The 14113-nt window shown below is 60.7% G+C and overlaps 1 protein-coding gene across 2 annotated transcripts in view; it reads left to right on the forward strand.

The window, feature by feature from the left end:
• GNAO1 (G protein subunit alpha o1) overlaps positions 1-14113 on the forward strand; it is a 149789-nt gene that overhangs the window by 130048 nt on the left and 5628 nt on the right. The window contains exons 6-8 of one of the 2 annotated variants that reach the window (XM_033127276.1): positions 1008-1137; positions 5146-5299; positions 6918-11262. In XM_033127276.1, the coding sequence (XP_032983167.1) occupies positions 1008-1137; positions 5146-5299; positions 6918-7105 (472 nt within the window). In that variant the 3' untranslated portion in view covers positions 7106-11262. Of the gene's footprint in view, positions 1-1007; positions 1138-5145; positions 5300-6917; positions 11263-14113 lie in introns of those variants that run through there. The other variant, XM_033127275.1, reaches the window with a different exon arrangement.

Genomic DNA, 14113 nt, shown 5'->3' on the forward strand with positions numbered 1-14113 from the left:
AGTCATGGGCCAAGTGACCCCCACGAGGTGCCTCCCGCCTCCCAGTCTCCTCAGTCTCTGCCACTTGCCCCGCAAATGCACAGGGTGGGGACCTGGGCTCAGCACTGCCCAGCAGGCAGTTTGAGAAGCACCCTAGGGGCCACAGAGGCCATCAGCCAGCGCCCTGTATTTCAAAGCAGGGAGCAGGATCCGGGGTCGGTCATGACAGACAAGAACCAAACCGGTCTCCCCGCTCCGAGCCCACTCGGGTCTCTGGTTGCGGGCCTCTGTCTGGAGGGCGTGGGGTCCCTATGCACGCAGGGCCAGGGCCCAGCCCCCCGCAGCTGTGAGCCCACAGGCTTCCCAGGCCGAGGAGGCTGCAGAGTGTGAGACCCAGCTCTTCCAGGCTGTGGCCCGACCTGCCCACAGTCTCTTCCCACAGTCCTCGTGCTCTCTGAGGGCTGGTGTCTGAGAGGAGGAGAGGCGGGCACCCACCTTCCCAGGAGAGGTGACGCAGGACAGAGGTCAAAGGCTTTGTCTGCCAACAGACCGGGGTCAGACCCCAGCTCCGCCAGCACCCTGGGCACTTAACCCCTACGTACCTCACTTGTCCTTCACAGAACAGGTGACAGTCCCTGCCTGCCTCCCTCCCAGGCTGGTTGGTACTTTTCCCAAAGCACAGACACCCTCAGAAAGCCTGGAACAGGATGTGCATGTTGCCCTGACAGGAGGACCTCGCAGAGAGGTCTCCTAGGGGGCTACCTAAGGATCACCCCTTAGCAAAATTCTTGAGATTTGAGAGCAGGTCTTTGAGTCACTACATGTAAGCACAGCCCAGTCATGGGACAGACAGCAGTGGTGGCTGCCCCCACCCCGAGGATGGCAGTGTGAGTCTCTCAGCACCTGAGGCGGGGCTCCTGGGGGAAGCCTCTGGGCAGGTACCCCCCCAACCCCTCGGCTTGACCAGGCACCCATTCACCTGGCTGGGCCTCACCGCCTCCACTTCAGCTTCCCTGTCTCTCTGGCAGGCTGTTCGACGTCGGGGGCCAACGATCAGAACGCAAGAAGTGGATCCACTGCTTCGAGGACGTCACGGCCATCATCTTCTGCGTCGCGCTCAGCGGCTATGACCAGGTGCTCCATGAAGACGAGACCACGGTGAGTGGCCTGAGCCCACCTGGCTGTGGGGGCACTGAGAGAACTGGCCGTAATCAGCCTCAGTGGCCCACGTGGCCCTGCGGTAGGGTGGCCAGGGGTTCCGTCATTGGGCAAACGCCTGGTGACGCAGTGCAGGAAAGGCAGCGGTGGGCCATCCGGCTCAGAGTCTGTGTACAGCCTGATCACGCGCAGGTTGTGGGTCTCAGGCAGTAAGTGCTTCTTCAGTAAACACAGTGGAGTCACAGAGGCCGTCAGGCCAGAACCGAATTAAGTCGGTCCTGAAAGCAAGCAGGGTGCAGTCGAGCAAGAGTGAGCATAAGACAAAAAGAAGGGTTCTTAGCCCTGACAGCCGTCCCTGAGCGTGGGCCAGGCTGCTGCCAGGAGAGGTGAATGGGGTGGGCGGGCAGCAGGCTGGGGCACCTCCAGAGGAGGCCAGCCCAGTTCTCTCCTTTGATGACGAGTCGCTTTCAGTCTGTGACCTCGGAGGACAAGAGTCAGCGTGGCCTGGGGGTGGGGGGCGCTCACCTGGCGTGTGTGCTGCGTCTCTCTGGGGCTCATCTTGGTTTGCTGCTGAATTCAGTTACTGCCATCTGTCGAAGGGGGTGACAGCAGTACCTGTCTGTGGGGCCACTGGCGGTGGAGGGGAGAATCTGCGTACAGTAATTGGAACCGTGTCTGGCACAGCAGTGCCGATTGGTGATTGTACTGTCAGAGTTGGGGGGTCCACTGAGAGTCCCCCTCTGGGCTGCAGCCCACAGGATGGTGGGTCTGTCCGTAGAGCCTGTCAGGGAAGCCGGGCGTTGGTGTGGGGCAACCACAGGGTGGCCAAAGACAATCCTACGGCACCTGCTGGGAGTGGGGCTCCTCGGCTGTGGGGTCCCATGCTCAGGGTCCCACCCGTGGCATTGGTCAGCTCCTCTGTCTGCAACACTCACAGATCTTTCGCTGCAAGTGTCTCAGGGTCAGCACTGGGGTTTGGAGCTGGCCTGCGGTCACCGTGGGCCTTGGACAAGGCCTGTGTTCTCTTTGGGTCTGCTTCCTCATCAGTCCCGCCTGCTGGTCCCGAGGCTGCTGTGTAGCTCCAATGGGCTGCAGGGTGTGGGCTGTGGGGTACACGGTGCTCTGGTGGGGAGGAGCCGCCGTCCTGAGGGACTAACACAGTGATGGGCCTTTTATCAGACCGGAGCCGCTGCTGGGGACTGATCCAGACTCGAGCCACATGCTGGCTTGTCCACCTTGCCCTTCCCCTTTCAGGCCCAGCTGCACCCCTGGGCCTGAAAGCCCCCCAAGCCCTGCTTTGTCCTGGAGGAGGCTCCCGGGGCCTCGGCTGTACTGACCCTTCTGGTAACACTGTCATCATTCCCGGTGGCCTCGGGCCGGTAGCGTCTAAGATCACCAGAACTGAGGGTGGGCCAGGGCTGTGCTTGGACCCGACTCACCACAAAGCCCAGGTCGGCTCCTGGACACCCCCATAGTGCCTCTGTGTGCAGGGGCTGCCCTGGTACATCTGTCACTGTTCCATCGGTCAACTGCTTTTTGAGGCACTGTTCACAGTCTGACTGGCCACCCTTGTCTGTGGTCTGCGCTCCGTGGGCTCATGTCTCCCCGAAACACCGGGGAGTAGGAAGCAGAGCCGGTGCAGTGAGCACAGTGCTGGGTTTCGAAGAAAGTGACCAGGACTCTCCCCTGGGACCTGCCTTGCCAGGCCTGCTCACAGCTTAAGTCCAAGTCCCAGGCCCGTCAACCGTGGGGCAGGGGCTGTTCCTCACCGCTAGAGGACAGAGTGGAAGCACAGGTGTGTCTGGGTGCGTCTGGCAGCCACGGGGCCCAACCTCCATGGCTCTCGAGTCCCCATTAAACATGGGGCTGGGCAGGCCTTGCTCTCGGGCAGCCTTCCTGCTCTGCCCGCCCTCGCCCTGTGCAGCCCGCCCAGCCCTCTGCGAACTCCTCACCGACCTTTGCTACTGAGCAGGACCCATGACCTAGGGCGCTTTCCCTCCATTCTCCTCCGCCTTCCTTCCCTCTGCTGTTCCTCTCCCGCCCTTTCTCTCACCTCCCTCCTTCTCCCCAGTTCCATGGGCTGGAGCAGAGGACCCTGGGAAAGCTAAGGCACATGGGCCCAAGCCAGGAACGGGCTCTCCCTGGGGCCCTTTCCTCCCCAAGGCGGACCAGCTATGTGGCCCAGGAGAGCGCCACCCCTCCAGGAGGCAGGAATGGGCTTTCAACTTGACAGCAGCCCACAAAAGTGGCTCATTGCTGGTGGCACCAAGAGCATCACCGTTGCTGCAGAACTAAGCCAACGACTGTGTCTGGGACATGTGGCAGCACTGGGCAGCTGGGGAGCCAGACAGACCTGGCCCAGGGTCCAGCGCTGGCCCTGCCACTGCGTGAGTGTGGCAGCCCCTCCACTTCCTCTTCCTTAAAGTAGCAATGGTTGTGGGAGCACAGCCTCCCTGCCTGGGAGGGCAGCTGTGAAGAGCCTGGGCTCAGAGCCGTCAGAGAGCCTGTACTCGGGACCCCACTCAGTAAATGGCCATTGTCGGGCTCCTCTGTCCAGGCTCATGGCTAAAGGACAAGCTGTGGGCTACAGACACTCTGCCCCTGGGAGCAAAAGCTAGGTCCTGCTGACCAGCCCTTGGTCGTCAGCCTTCCTCTCTGGTCAGCCCTGTGTGTCCCTCCAGGGCCTGGGGCGAGAGTTGGGGCTGACCAAGACACAGGTGTCTGGAGGTGGCTCCTGGAGCTCGGCCATGGGCCCTGGGGCTGGTGGCTGCCTGCCAACCAGCCAGCCACCCTGTCCACCGCACCCCGGGGCCCCAGGGCCTCATCCAGCCCTCGTACCTCAGGCCGGTGGCTCCAGCGACACTAGGCCTCAGCCTGCCACAACTTCTCCACCACCACTACCGTCACCACCACCTACAGGGCCTTAACTTGCCAAACCAAGGCCAAAACCATGAGCAGATTCTGAGAGACCCTCCAAGCCGGGCAGGTATGAAGCACCTCCCTCCAACTGAAACCGTCAGCTAAGAGTTGAAAGCAGCAGGTTCTCGGGGCACCTTGGGTGACTTTGCTGTGATGCCTGGCCCCGCCCTCTCCCGCCTGTCACCTTCCTCACTGGCCGCCTGGCTTAGGCTGGTCCTTTCCACCCTCGCCTTCCATCTCCAGCCACACAGCCCAGCCCGCAGTCCCAGGGTGGCGCTGGCCTCTGAGCCTACACAGGCCTCAGGGTGGACTGGCCTTGGTTGACTCCCTGGCCCCGAGACTGGTTGAACCAATTTTTCGGGTTTTTCTCTCTCTTTCTCTCATGTTTCTGCTGGGTTTTTATCTTCCTCTCTGTTTTAATCTGTTTTGCTGGGTTTCTTGTCGGGGTTCTTCTGGACCCTCTCCCGAGAAACCAGCCCCAGTGAGGAGCTCTCCCAGAGCTGCCCCGCCCAGCCATGGCCCAGCCAACCAACGCAATCCCCAGCCATAGCAAGCCACAGCAAGATCACCCCCCAGACGCTGTCCCCGGTGTCTGCTTCCAACTCGGGATTAATTCGAGGATCTCCTCGTCCTCGGTTAATGTCCCCCACCTGAATGCGTGCCTCCCACCCCCGCTGGCGAATCCAAATGAAACCCCGGTACAGAAATCTGCATGGCCCTCGGTTCCGTGTAGCCGTGTTGAATGGTGGTGCAGCCCTGCCCCTGAGTGCATGGTGCATGTCCTCTCTGGAAGCTGGAGTCCCTCCAGTGACTCGCTGTCCCCATCCCGGGTCAGCCCTCTGGGGGGGGGGAGGCTAAGGGCAGCGTTCCCCACCCTGCCCACCCTGCTCCGCCCCACCCTGCCTGTGTGTGGAATGACGCAGGGACCACGTCCCGTTTGTCCTTGTGGGTCCTCCCATCTCCATCCCTCCGTGGTGCATCCGGCCGTGTTGGTGGGCCTTTCCTCGGCTTGTCCTGCTCTGTGGTGGCCGTGGTGGGTCAAGGCCCCAGGCTCCGCCGGCCTCACCTGCACCCCCCACTCTGTTGCAGAACCGCATGCACGAGTCCCTGAAGCTGTTTGACAGCATCTGCAACAACAAGTGGTTCACAGACACGTCCATCATCCTGTTTCTTAACAAGAAGGACATATTCGAGGAGAAGATCAAGAAGTCCCCGCTGACCATCTGCTTTCCCGAATACACAGGTAGAGACTCGCCGCCCCCGCGGGGACAGCAGGGACCTGCGCTGCGCTCCTGGCCAGCAGACTCCCTGAGGGAGCAGGCCCCCTTCCCCAAGCCCAGGTTCCCTGTCCTGTCCTTTGTGGATGCTCAGGACTTGACCGCATAGAACCCAACACAAAACCGAAGGCCACTTCTGTCACCAATCACCGTTACTACCTAACTGTGGGGTGGGTGGGCAGCCAGGGGAGGCAGCCTGGCCAGGGCCTCCTTGGAGCAGTGAGGGTGGCTAGAGCAGCCCAAGTGCCCAGCGGCTCCTCCAGTTGGCCAGGGTCTGGTCAGAGGTGAGTGGGCATCCCTAAGCTGACCAGCGCCCTGGCCTGGAGAGCACAAGAGCAGACAGAGTCCCAACAAGGCACACCTGCTCGGGGAGCCCCCAGCCTGACCCCACTTCCCTGAAAGGGGACATGGAGGCCGTAACGTGGGTGCAGACAAGGCACAGCTCACTCTGTCTCCCCCTTTCTCAAGATCAGGCCAACTGCCCAGAAGGCCAGGCCCCCAGCAGCGTGCCGCCAGAGGTGGGGGGCGGGGCTCGGCAGCCCTTGCACCCACCCGTCAGCCTCCTCTTAGCTATAAATTGGGGGTCTGTGGGTCCCACCCTCGTTGACCTGGCCTGTGGCCTGTGAGGAACAGAAGCAGGCAGGGTGGGTCAGTCACCGAGGCTGGTTTGGGGCTGACGAGGCCGCAGTGATGACCAGGAGGTCTCGCCCTCACCTCCAGCCCAAATTTAGGAAAGAGTTATGATGTGGCAGATCCTCAAGGCCAGGCCTGTGCCCAGATGCGTGAGGGGCTGGAACCCCCGCCAGGCCCGCCCCTCCCAGGTCTCCAGTCTGCACAGCAGCGACCCCAGCTTAGCGCCATGTCTCCAAAATCCAGCCTCCTCCCTTCCCACAGCGGGTCGTGGCAGCCCTGCCTGGGCCTGGGCCCCAGTTCCTGGAGCCTGTGGTGGCTTCCGTGCAAAGCCAAGAGTCTGTTCTCCTCCCCAAACAGCAGCTGCTCCCCTGAAACCCTCTGCCTGGGCTCACCCGGGAACAGTGACATGGCACAGCCCAAGGGAGGCAATAAGTCAACGAGCCAGACAGTGTTAGTCCCCGGATGGTGAGCCTGAGAAGGGGAGGGGTGAGGAGAAGGAGAAGAAGGCCACAGGTGCCACACAGTTTCTACCCGCCTCGCCCAGCAGTGGCCAAGGGAGGTGACATCTTGGCCTGCTCTGAGGGATCACAGACAGGAGAGGACCTGCCTTCAGGGTGTGGGTCAGCCAGGGGCTGGTTCAGACTGCCTTGAGCCGACTCACAGTAAGAAAGACCGTCTGCGTGGGGAGGCAGGTGCCTTATAAAAGAACAGGAGTTTCATGAAACAGGACTCACCCTTAACACAGGTGAGGCACGGTGAGCTTTGAGATTTTGCTCTTTTCATTGTTTTTAAATTGGATGTGGACTACTGACTTGATTTCATGAGCCACAATGGATTTAGCTGAGGTGTCACATTTCTCCCCACCCATCAGGGTTTGCCTTCAAGGTCGTCACCGAGAAGCCCTCAGTTGTGGCCTCACCTCACCCGCTCCCCTCCTGGTCTCTCCCACAGGCCCCAGCGCCTTCGCGGAAGCCGTGGCTTACATCCAGGCCCAGTATGAAAGCAAGAACAAGTCCGCCCACAAGGAGATCTATACCCACGTCACCTGTGCCACCGACACCAACAACATCCAGTTTGTGTTTGACGCCGTGACGGACGTCATCATTGCCAAAAACCTCCGGGGCTGTGGCCTCTACTGAGCCCCGGCCTCGCTCCCAGTTGCCCACCACCCTACTGCCCACCCGGCCTACTGCCCCTCACCCCCTGGGACCTGAGCTCCAGCACCTCTCAGACCACTCTCTGCACTTAGCAAAGAAGCACCGCAGCTGGCACCAAGGGGGCAGGAGGGGAAGGCTCCATGGCCGCCCCACCCCCAGACCTCAGAGCGTGTGGTAACACGGGCTGGGCTGGGTGCTGCATCCCTGCCCCACGCCCGAGACGGGCCACGCGCTGCCTGCCTACCACTCATTGGTCTCTGCTCCTTCTTGGAGTGTTTTACCCCAGGGAGAGGGGTGTGGGGGCCCAAGCCGCCATTTGGACGGCGAGGCCCTACATTTGGTGACACATACTTGAAGTCCCAGGGTCTTCTCCTGTCTTCTGGGGTTGTTTAGGTGGTGGGGGTGGCCTTGGGGCAGGGTGCTGGCAGGGGTGGGGGCAGTGGCAGCCACTGCTCAGCTTTTCCTGGGTTCTCTCTGGTCGGGGGCAGCTCCGTCACCAAAAGGCAGGGTGGGACCAGGCCAAGTGCGCGTGGGACCGAGGGCTCGGGCCTTGGCAAACGCCTCCTTCCTGCCTCCCCTTGGATCTCAGCCCCCTTTTCTGGGCCATCCTTCCTTGCACACCCTTGGGGCTCCCCATGTCCTCCTGGGGAACCCCCATTCGTGACGCCTTACAGGTCTGTAAATGCTTTTGAAACTGACGTATTACAAAGGGATGTGGTTGATGGTGGGAGGGCTCGAGTCCCGCGATGCCTGGACGGAGGTGGAGGCAGCGGAGAGGGGGGCTGAGGGACAGTGGCTCCTGCGTTGGCTGCGACGGGGCCTCACGCGCAATCCTTGCAGGGCCAAAGGTGACCCATGTACCTTCTCCCATCACCCAGGTGTCAGGCAGCTGCTCCAGATATGAGTAGACATGCTTTTCCTTCTCAAATTCACAGTAAATCCAACTCAAACGGCAAGGGCAGGCGGGCCTTGGCACTGGGTGGGGTTCTGCAGTGGGGGAGGCCCAAGGGGGTTATGGACACGGCCCCTGAAGCTAACACCCCAGCTTCCTTTTTTCTCTGTGAAGAAACCAGAGAGTTTGTCCACAGGCCTTGGTGTCCTGCCAGCCCTCGGGGGCAGAGGAAGGCAGATGGATGGGGCCACCACCCTGAAGTGTGCGCTACCAGGGGCCATATCCCAGGCCCCCCCCCCTCCTCTGGAAAGAGATTCCTAGGACCCTTTGAAGGGGATTTGTTGCGGAGATCCCTGAGCAGAAAGGCATGGGGTGACTTCTGGTGACCCAGGCCCAGGCTGGCGTCAGGCAATCAGCACTCCTCATTCTCACTCTTAGGCACCTCCGGTTGGCTGATGCCACCAGCCGACAGACACCACAGGCAGACCCTGTGTGCTGTGTGGCAGGCTCTGCCTAGGGAGCCAGATGTGCCCATGGAGGAGAGGGGCTGCCCCTTGAGAGGTCTCTGGCCCCCTCTTCAAGCCCCCTGCTCTTCCAGCCTCCACTCCAGGCTCTGCTCAGTCCCAGGGCGAGGCAAGACCCCAGGGCTCCCAGTCCTTTCCCCTGACTGCCCTAGAGCCAGCAAGGACCCCACCATGCCAATAGCTCTGGGCTTCCTTGTTCCAACAGGCCCAGAGCTCTGGGTGGTGCATGGGAGACCCATGGCACCGGCGCTCGTGCCAAATGCCTGCAGGGATGGGTTCCGCTGGGTGAATGAGCCCTTCCCTGGCCTGGCTCTCTTGCTGCTGCCCCAGCCTTACGGGAAATCACAAGGCAGCCAGGCTGCAGGAGCCACCCCGCCAGCCCAATTCTACTTGGTTTCATTCACCTTGTGCGTTGCACCTGGTCCCGTTTGCTGGGTTGTGGCCCCTGGAGCCAGCAGTCTCAATGTCCTGTCACGGGCAGCCAGGGCCAGTTAAGCCATTTGCCCAACATTGAAGACATAGCAGTTGTTTCCTGATATCACCACCCTGGGAGTGGCCAGCTGTGCCCCTAACTCTGTCCTGTGACTCCAGACTCAGAAACAGCTGACAAGAAGGGAGAATGCTGGCCCAGCTCACCTCCAAGGACAGCGTCCAGGCCCACGACGCTCCAGTGCCCACAGCAGCCCGAGCGCCAGGCAGGAGTCAGGCGCCCCCGCCCCGCCCCAGCTGCAGCATTGGGAGGCTGGGGGAGCAGGGTGCCTGGGGCCTTCCTGCCCTTGAGTCCCCTGGGCTGCCTTCTCTCTCCCAGACACTCTGCCCTGCTCTGGCCCGCCCGCCGGCATGTTGAGAGGGTCCTTGGCTGTCTGATGGAATCCCTCGAGGAGAGGGTACCCAGGGTGTAATTCCTTTGCTGTCCACTGCGTCGCCCATGCGTGGCGTCACCGGCGGCTCCACCATGGGGAGGAATGTCTGGGGGTGACAGACGAGTTTTGGCTCCGTCGTGGGTATGGGCGTTGGGGGCAGATGTTGTACGTGAACAGACATGGGTGGGTCTCCAGCACAGTGCTAGGGGCCGTGCGTGAACTCTCTGACCGGCTCTCATTCAGCAGGCCAAGGGGAAGATGGTTTCTAGGAGGGGCGCCTTTGCCACACCCGTGAACACTGTGCCTGCCATCCCGAGCTTGCAGGCAAGTTCCGTGCCCTGCACCAAATCCCTCCACAAGAGCCAGGTCTCAGCCTTCACACAGAGAGCGGAGAGAGGTCCCCATTGCTCTCTGGCCTGACTGGAGGGGACGGTACACGAGGCCCAAGGAGGCGCTCTGTTGAGCCTGTGGACTCTGGCCCTGCCCCCTCCCTGAGCAGAGAGCCCAGCTTCGACACTCGGGGTTCCATGGCCACCTCCCATGGAGGCCTTATATGCCCAGTGCTCTGGCCCTTCCTCTTCCCTCTGGCCCCAGCAGAGCCCAGGCAGAGGGCCAGCACCATAGCTGGTGCCAGCGGGCACCTCTGCCTCCCAGCCCAGCTCCACGCCCCACTGGTGGCAACTGGAGAGACAACTGCGCTGGGGCATCAGTGAGTCTCCCCTGAGGTAGGCCCCAGCCGCAGGTGCCCTCCCCACCCAGAGCCCCATAACCAGGCTGTCTGGGAGCCCAAACAGGGAAGGCGTAGGACTCGTCTCACCCAAGCCCTTCCCTTCTGCCAAGATGAGACCTACCAGGGAAGCTTGCTTACCTCACAGCTCCCCCTACCACAGTCCCAGTTTATACCCAGTGGCTACTTCTGCCCCACCCCACCCCGCTTTTCCCTTGGTCTGACCCCATGCACTCTTCAGCCATCTTGGTAGGTAAAGCCATCACAACCCAGGCCTCAGTCTCTTTCCTCTGCCTGCCCAGCCCCCTCTGAGAAGCCTCTTCAGCTGCTTCTGCTCTTCTCTGAGCCTCTGGAAGCCTCTCGGCGCCACCTGGCAGTTCTCAGGAACTGTGGCCTGAGCTCCGGCTGTGGCTACTAGAGATTCAACTGGGGTGCCAAAGGCAAGCGCCCCCAGACAGTTTCCCCTGTGGGCCACAAGCCTACAGAGTGAAGGGTTCCAGAAGCCCAGGGCAGAGAGACTGGACACAACAGCCAGACCAGGGAACAGGGCCAAAGTGTGGGCTGCTGCCGTGTATTGGTGGTCAGGCTCCCCACCCCCCCGCCAGTGAGGCGACTCCAGAACCTCCATGCCCAGGAAGCAGAGCAGGGCCTTCCCTCTGGGGCCTCTGGGCCTCCAGACAGACCACACCCCAGCCAGCCAGATGAAGGCCCCTGTCAAGGGAGGGACAGGTCAAGGCAGAAGCAGAAAGAAGGACCCCCCAATTTCTGCTGCCTCCCTGCAGTCATGCCCTTCCATCCACTTCTCTCTGCCCCTCTTGGTTCGGCCCCAGCCCCTAGCTGGGCCCCCATTGCACATGTCCTCTAACCCCCAGACCCCCTCCCGGTTCTGCTGCTGCCACTCTTCTCCCCTCCCCCAGACAGGGATGGGTCCCCCCGCCCTCCTTAGCAAACCTATCTTAGGTGCAGTAGTCCCACCTCCCAACCCTACCACCACCAACCCCCCCTTATTAACTGTAATTTTGTAAGTAGAGTGACTTGTTGGTTTAATAAATCTCTAGTTATTGTAATAATTTATTGGCTGCCGTAATGTATTTATTAGTCACCCATCGTTAATAAAAAGTGCCAGCTTTTTCTAGCGTGAGTGTGGTGTGTTGTGTCAGTGCCCAGGAGCTTCCGCCAGGCGTACCCACACTTGTGCCCTGCCCCATTTGGGTCCTGGGATGAGGACTGTGGGCTGCCTGGCGGAGGGGGCACGCCCTGCTGGGGGCAGAAGGGTTTGGGTGACTGGCCACCCTGCCCAGCTCTCTGCATTGTCAGGAGGGCGGAGGCTGTCCTGGGCTGACCCCACCTTCCTGTCCTAGCGTGCTTGGTGCCAGCCATGCTACCGCTCTGGGTGCTGGCACAGCTTTGCTGCAGCTCTGGGCTCTGCTGCAGCCTGGGACACACGGAGGGCTGAGGAAGACAGGAAGGTGACAGCAAGCAGGGGCGGATGGCTGTTGGTTGGCGGTGACCCTTGGCTTCTGTGATGTCTCCCATTTTGACTTATCTCAGCATCTGTTTTCTCTGGGGAAGCTTGTAAGGACAAGCTGTGCTCTTGGCTCCTTGGCGATGGGTTCCAGTTCGTGTGGCAGTGGAGGGCTGGCAGTCAGGCCTACGGGGCATGGTGGGCAGGGGTGCGTTGGTGCCGGCGTCCCTGTCTCTGCAGCAGCTCCCCTTCCCACTGCCCTCCCCACAAAACCCGGTCTGACCTGACTACAGTGTGTCCTCTGCCTCCCCCTGCCCCCCTGCTCTGTACCCCTCCCTTTTCCATGCACGTGCATTCTTTCTCCCCAGCTGGACTGTGAGTCGCAGCAGCAGGAGCTGGGCTGGCTGTCCCTGCAGCCCCATAGCAGCCCAGCAGACACACCCAGTCGGAATCGGCGCGAAGAGTGGTGGGGGCGGCTGTGCAGAACTGAGCCTTAGCACAATGGGACTGTGGATCTCAGGTGCCAGCCGGGATTTTTCTTCCAGACCTAAGCTCAGAGGCCTCTTGAGGGAAGGCCCTTCGGCCCCGCCCACACGCCAAATGGGTACAGTCCCCGCTCTCAGATCGGGGCACCCTGCTGTTCCCACCTGGTCCTGGGACTGCCCCAGGCATATACCCCACTACATCCTCCAATGGCTGTGCTTGGGACAGTTGTGCAGTGGAGCTGGGATCGGGAGCTGGCCTCAGGCTGCGGGTTTCTAGCCCTTGGTTGAGCAGCTGTGGGACGAGGTGGTTCTGTGTGGTGAGAGGCCTTTTCCTGTTGAATGCTTGGGTCTTGGATCATCTCGACTCGACTCTCGTAAGTGGCCCAATGAGCCTGAGTGTTCGCAGCCCAGGCCCTGAAGTTGGCCTCCCAGGTGACCTCCACCTGCCCTTTTCTGAGCAGGCTCCATCGATCGGGCAAATCAGTCTCCTCCTCCCTGAGTGGCGTTGTGCAAACGACAGGCAGACTTTTGGTGAACTGAGAATGAAATTCACTGGTTGAGGCTAGATGGGTAATAAAATCGTATGACTTTGCTAAATTTGTTTAGCAGAGTAAAGAGGCAATGGCATTTACTACAGACCCTACAGTAAGGAGTAAAACCATGCCAGTTGTCTAGGGGCTCCCAAGGGGCAACTGAGAACTGAAGACAGCCCCCCCACACACACACTGGCCCAGCCACAGGAACAAGGGTTTGGGGCTTGTCCCTTACCAGTCCCTGGTGTGATGATGCAATCATGGGACAGAGGTGACTAAAGACGCATGGACTCCGTCATGACCCTCATTATTTATCCCTCTGACAGCCACGGGACTCCTCAGAGAAGTAGAAACCCATCGCACTGCATAAGCTCAGGGGCTGGCCCAAAGCCAGGTGCAAGTCTGTTCTTCCAGATCCCGGCTGTGTCACTACTCAGTGCCCCCTAAGGGTTGATGAGGTTAAATGACACAAAGCAGGGAAGCACGGGGTGCAGTGCTGGCCGAGTGGGGTTTGATAACCAGTGGTGGTCACTTCAGCATCTTCTTCACCCTCCTTCTGCTCAGATAGAGGAACTGGGCCATGGCACCTGCACACGCAGTTTTACTCCACTCCTACAGCCCGCTCGTCCCCAGGGAGGAGTCCATCTCTCAGTGACTAAGGCGCAGAGACGCCCACACCAGTTATCTGCTCTTTCTGGTTTGCTTCAGTCTTCTGACTTCAGAGGGAGAACGTAGCCTGGAATTACTTCCTGGCTTGACCCGTAGACCTAGGGAGCTGGGTTTCAGATGGACAAGTTCCCAGGGCTCAGACAGTTCTTGGAAAACATGAACAGCTGTTCCCTCCCTGAGGCAGGTGCATTTCATGAAACCACCTTCCCGTGCAAAAAGGGGTTTATTCAGAGGGAGACATACTCCCCGGCACTGCCAAGAGACACCACCCAGCTTCATGCGCCTGGCATCCCACAGTAGGCTCAGGTAGGCCTTGCCCAGGGCAAAAAGGCTGCCCCCTCTCTTCTGATTTATTTTCAGTGCCCATCATATGCATTCATGTGCTAAACGGGCTTCTGTGTAGTGCTTTGCGGCTGCACCGCTTAAAACTCCCTGCAGGTCAGGCCCAGCCTGTGGGGGTTTTGCCAGTCCCATCAGCACTGCTGCAGGCAGCATGACAGAAGCTTCTCCCCCGAGGGGCAGCCCCCCAAGGATGCGGTCAGAGGCTGGCATGATTCCTTCAGATTACAGGTGGGGCCTGGAGTCCCTCACTGCTCCCAGAGGACTTCCCCCACCCACAGATTGGGCCCAAGAGGAGAGGTCTGGACAGGAAGGGCCGAAGTCCAACTGCTCCAGCAGCCCCCTACTCAAAGCACACACACACACACACACACACACACACACACACACACACACGGGCACGCAGACCTTCCCATGGCCGGGGACTTTGCCATGGGGAGAGGCCACCTCACCCCGTCCTCAGCCTCGCTTAGGGAGCAGTGGTTCGTCCCCA

Source organism: Rhinolophus ferrumequinum, chromosome 15 (genome assembly GCF_004115265.2).
Source record: "Rhinolophus ferrumequinum isolate MPI-CBG mRhiFer1 chromosome 15, mRhiFer1_v1.p, whole genome shotgun sequence".
Lineage (NCBI taxonomy): Eukaryota > Metazoa > Chordata > Mammalia > Chiroptera > Rhinolophidae > Rhinolophus > Rhinolophus ferrumequinum.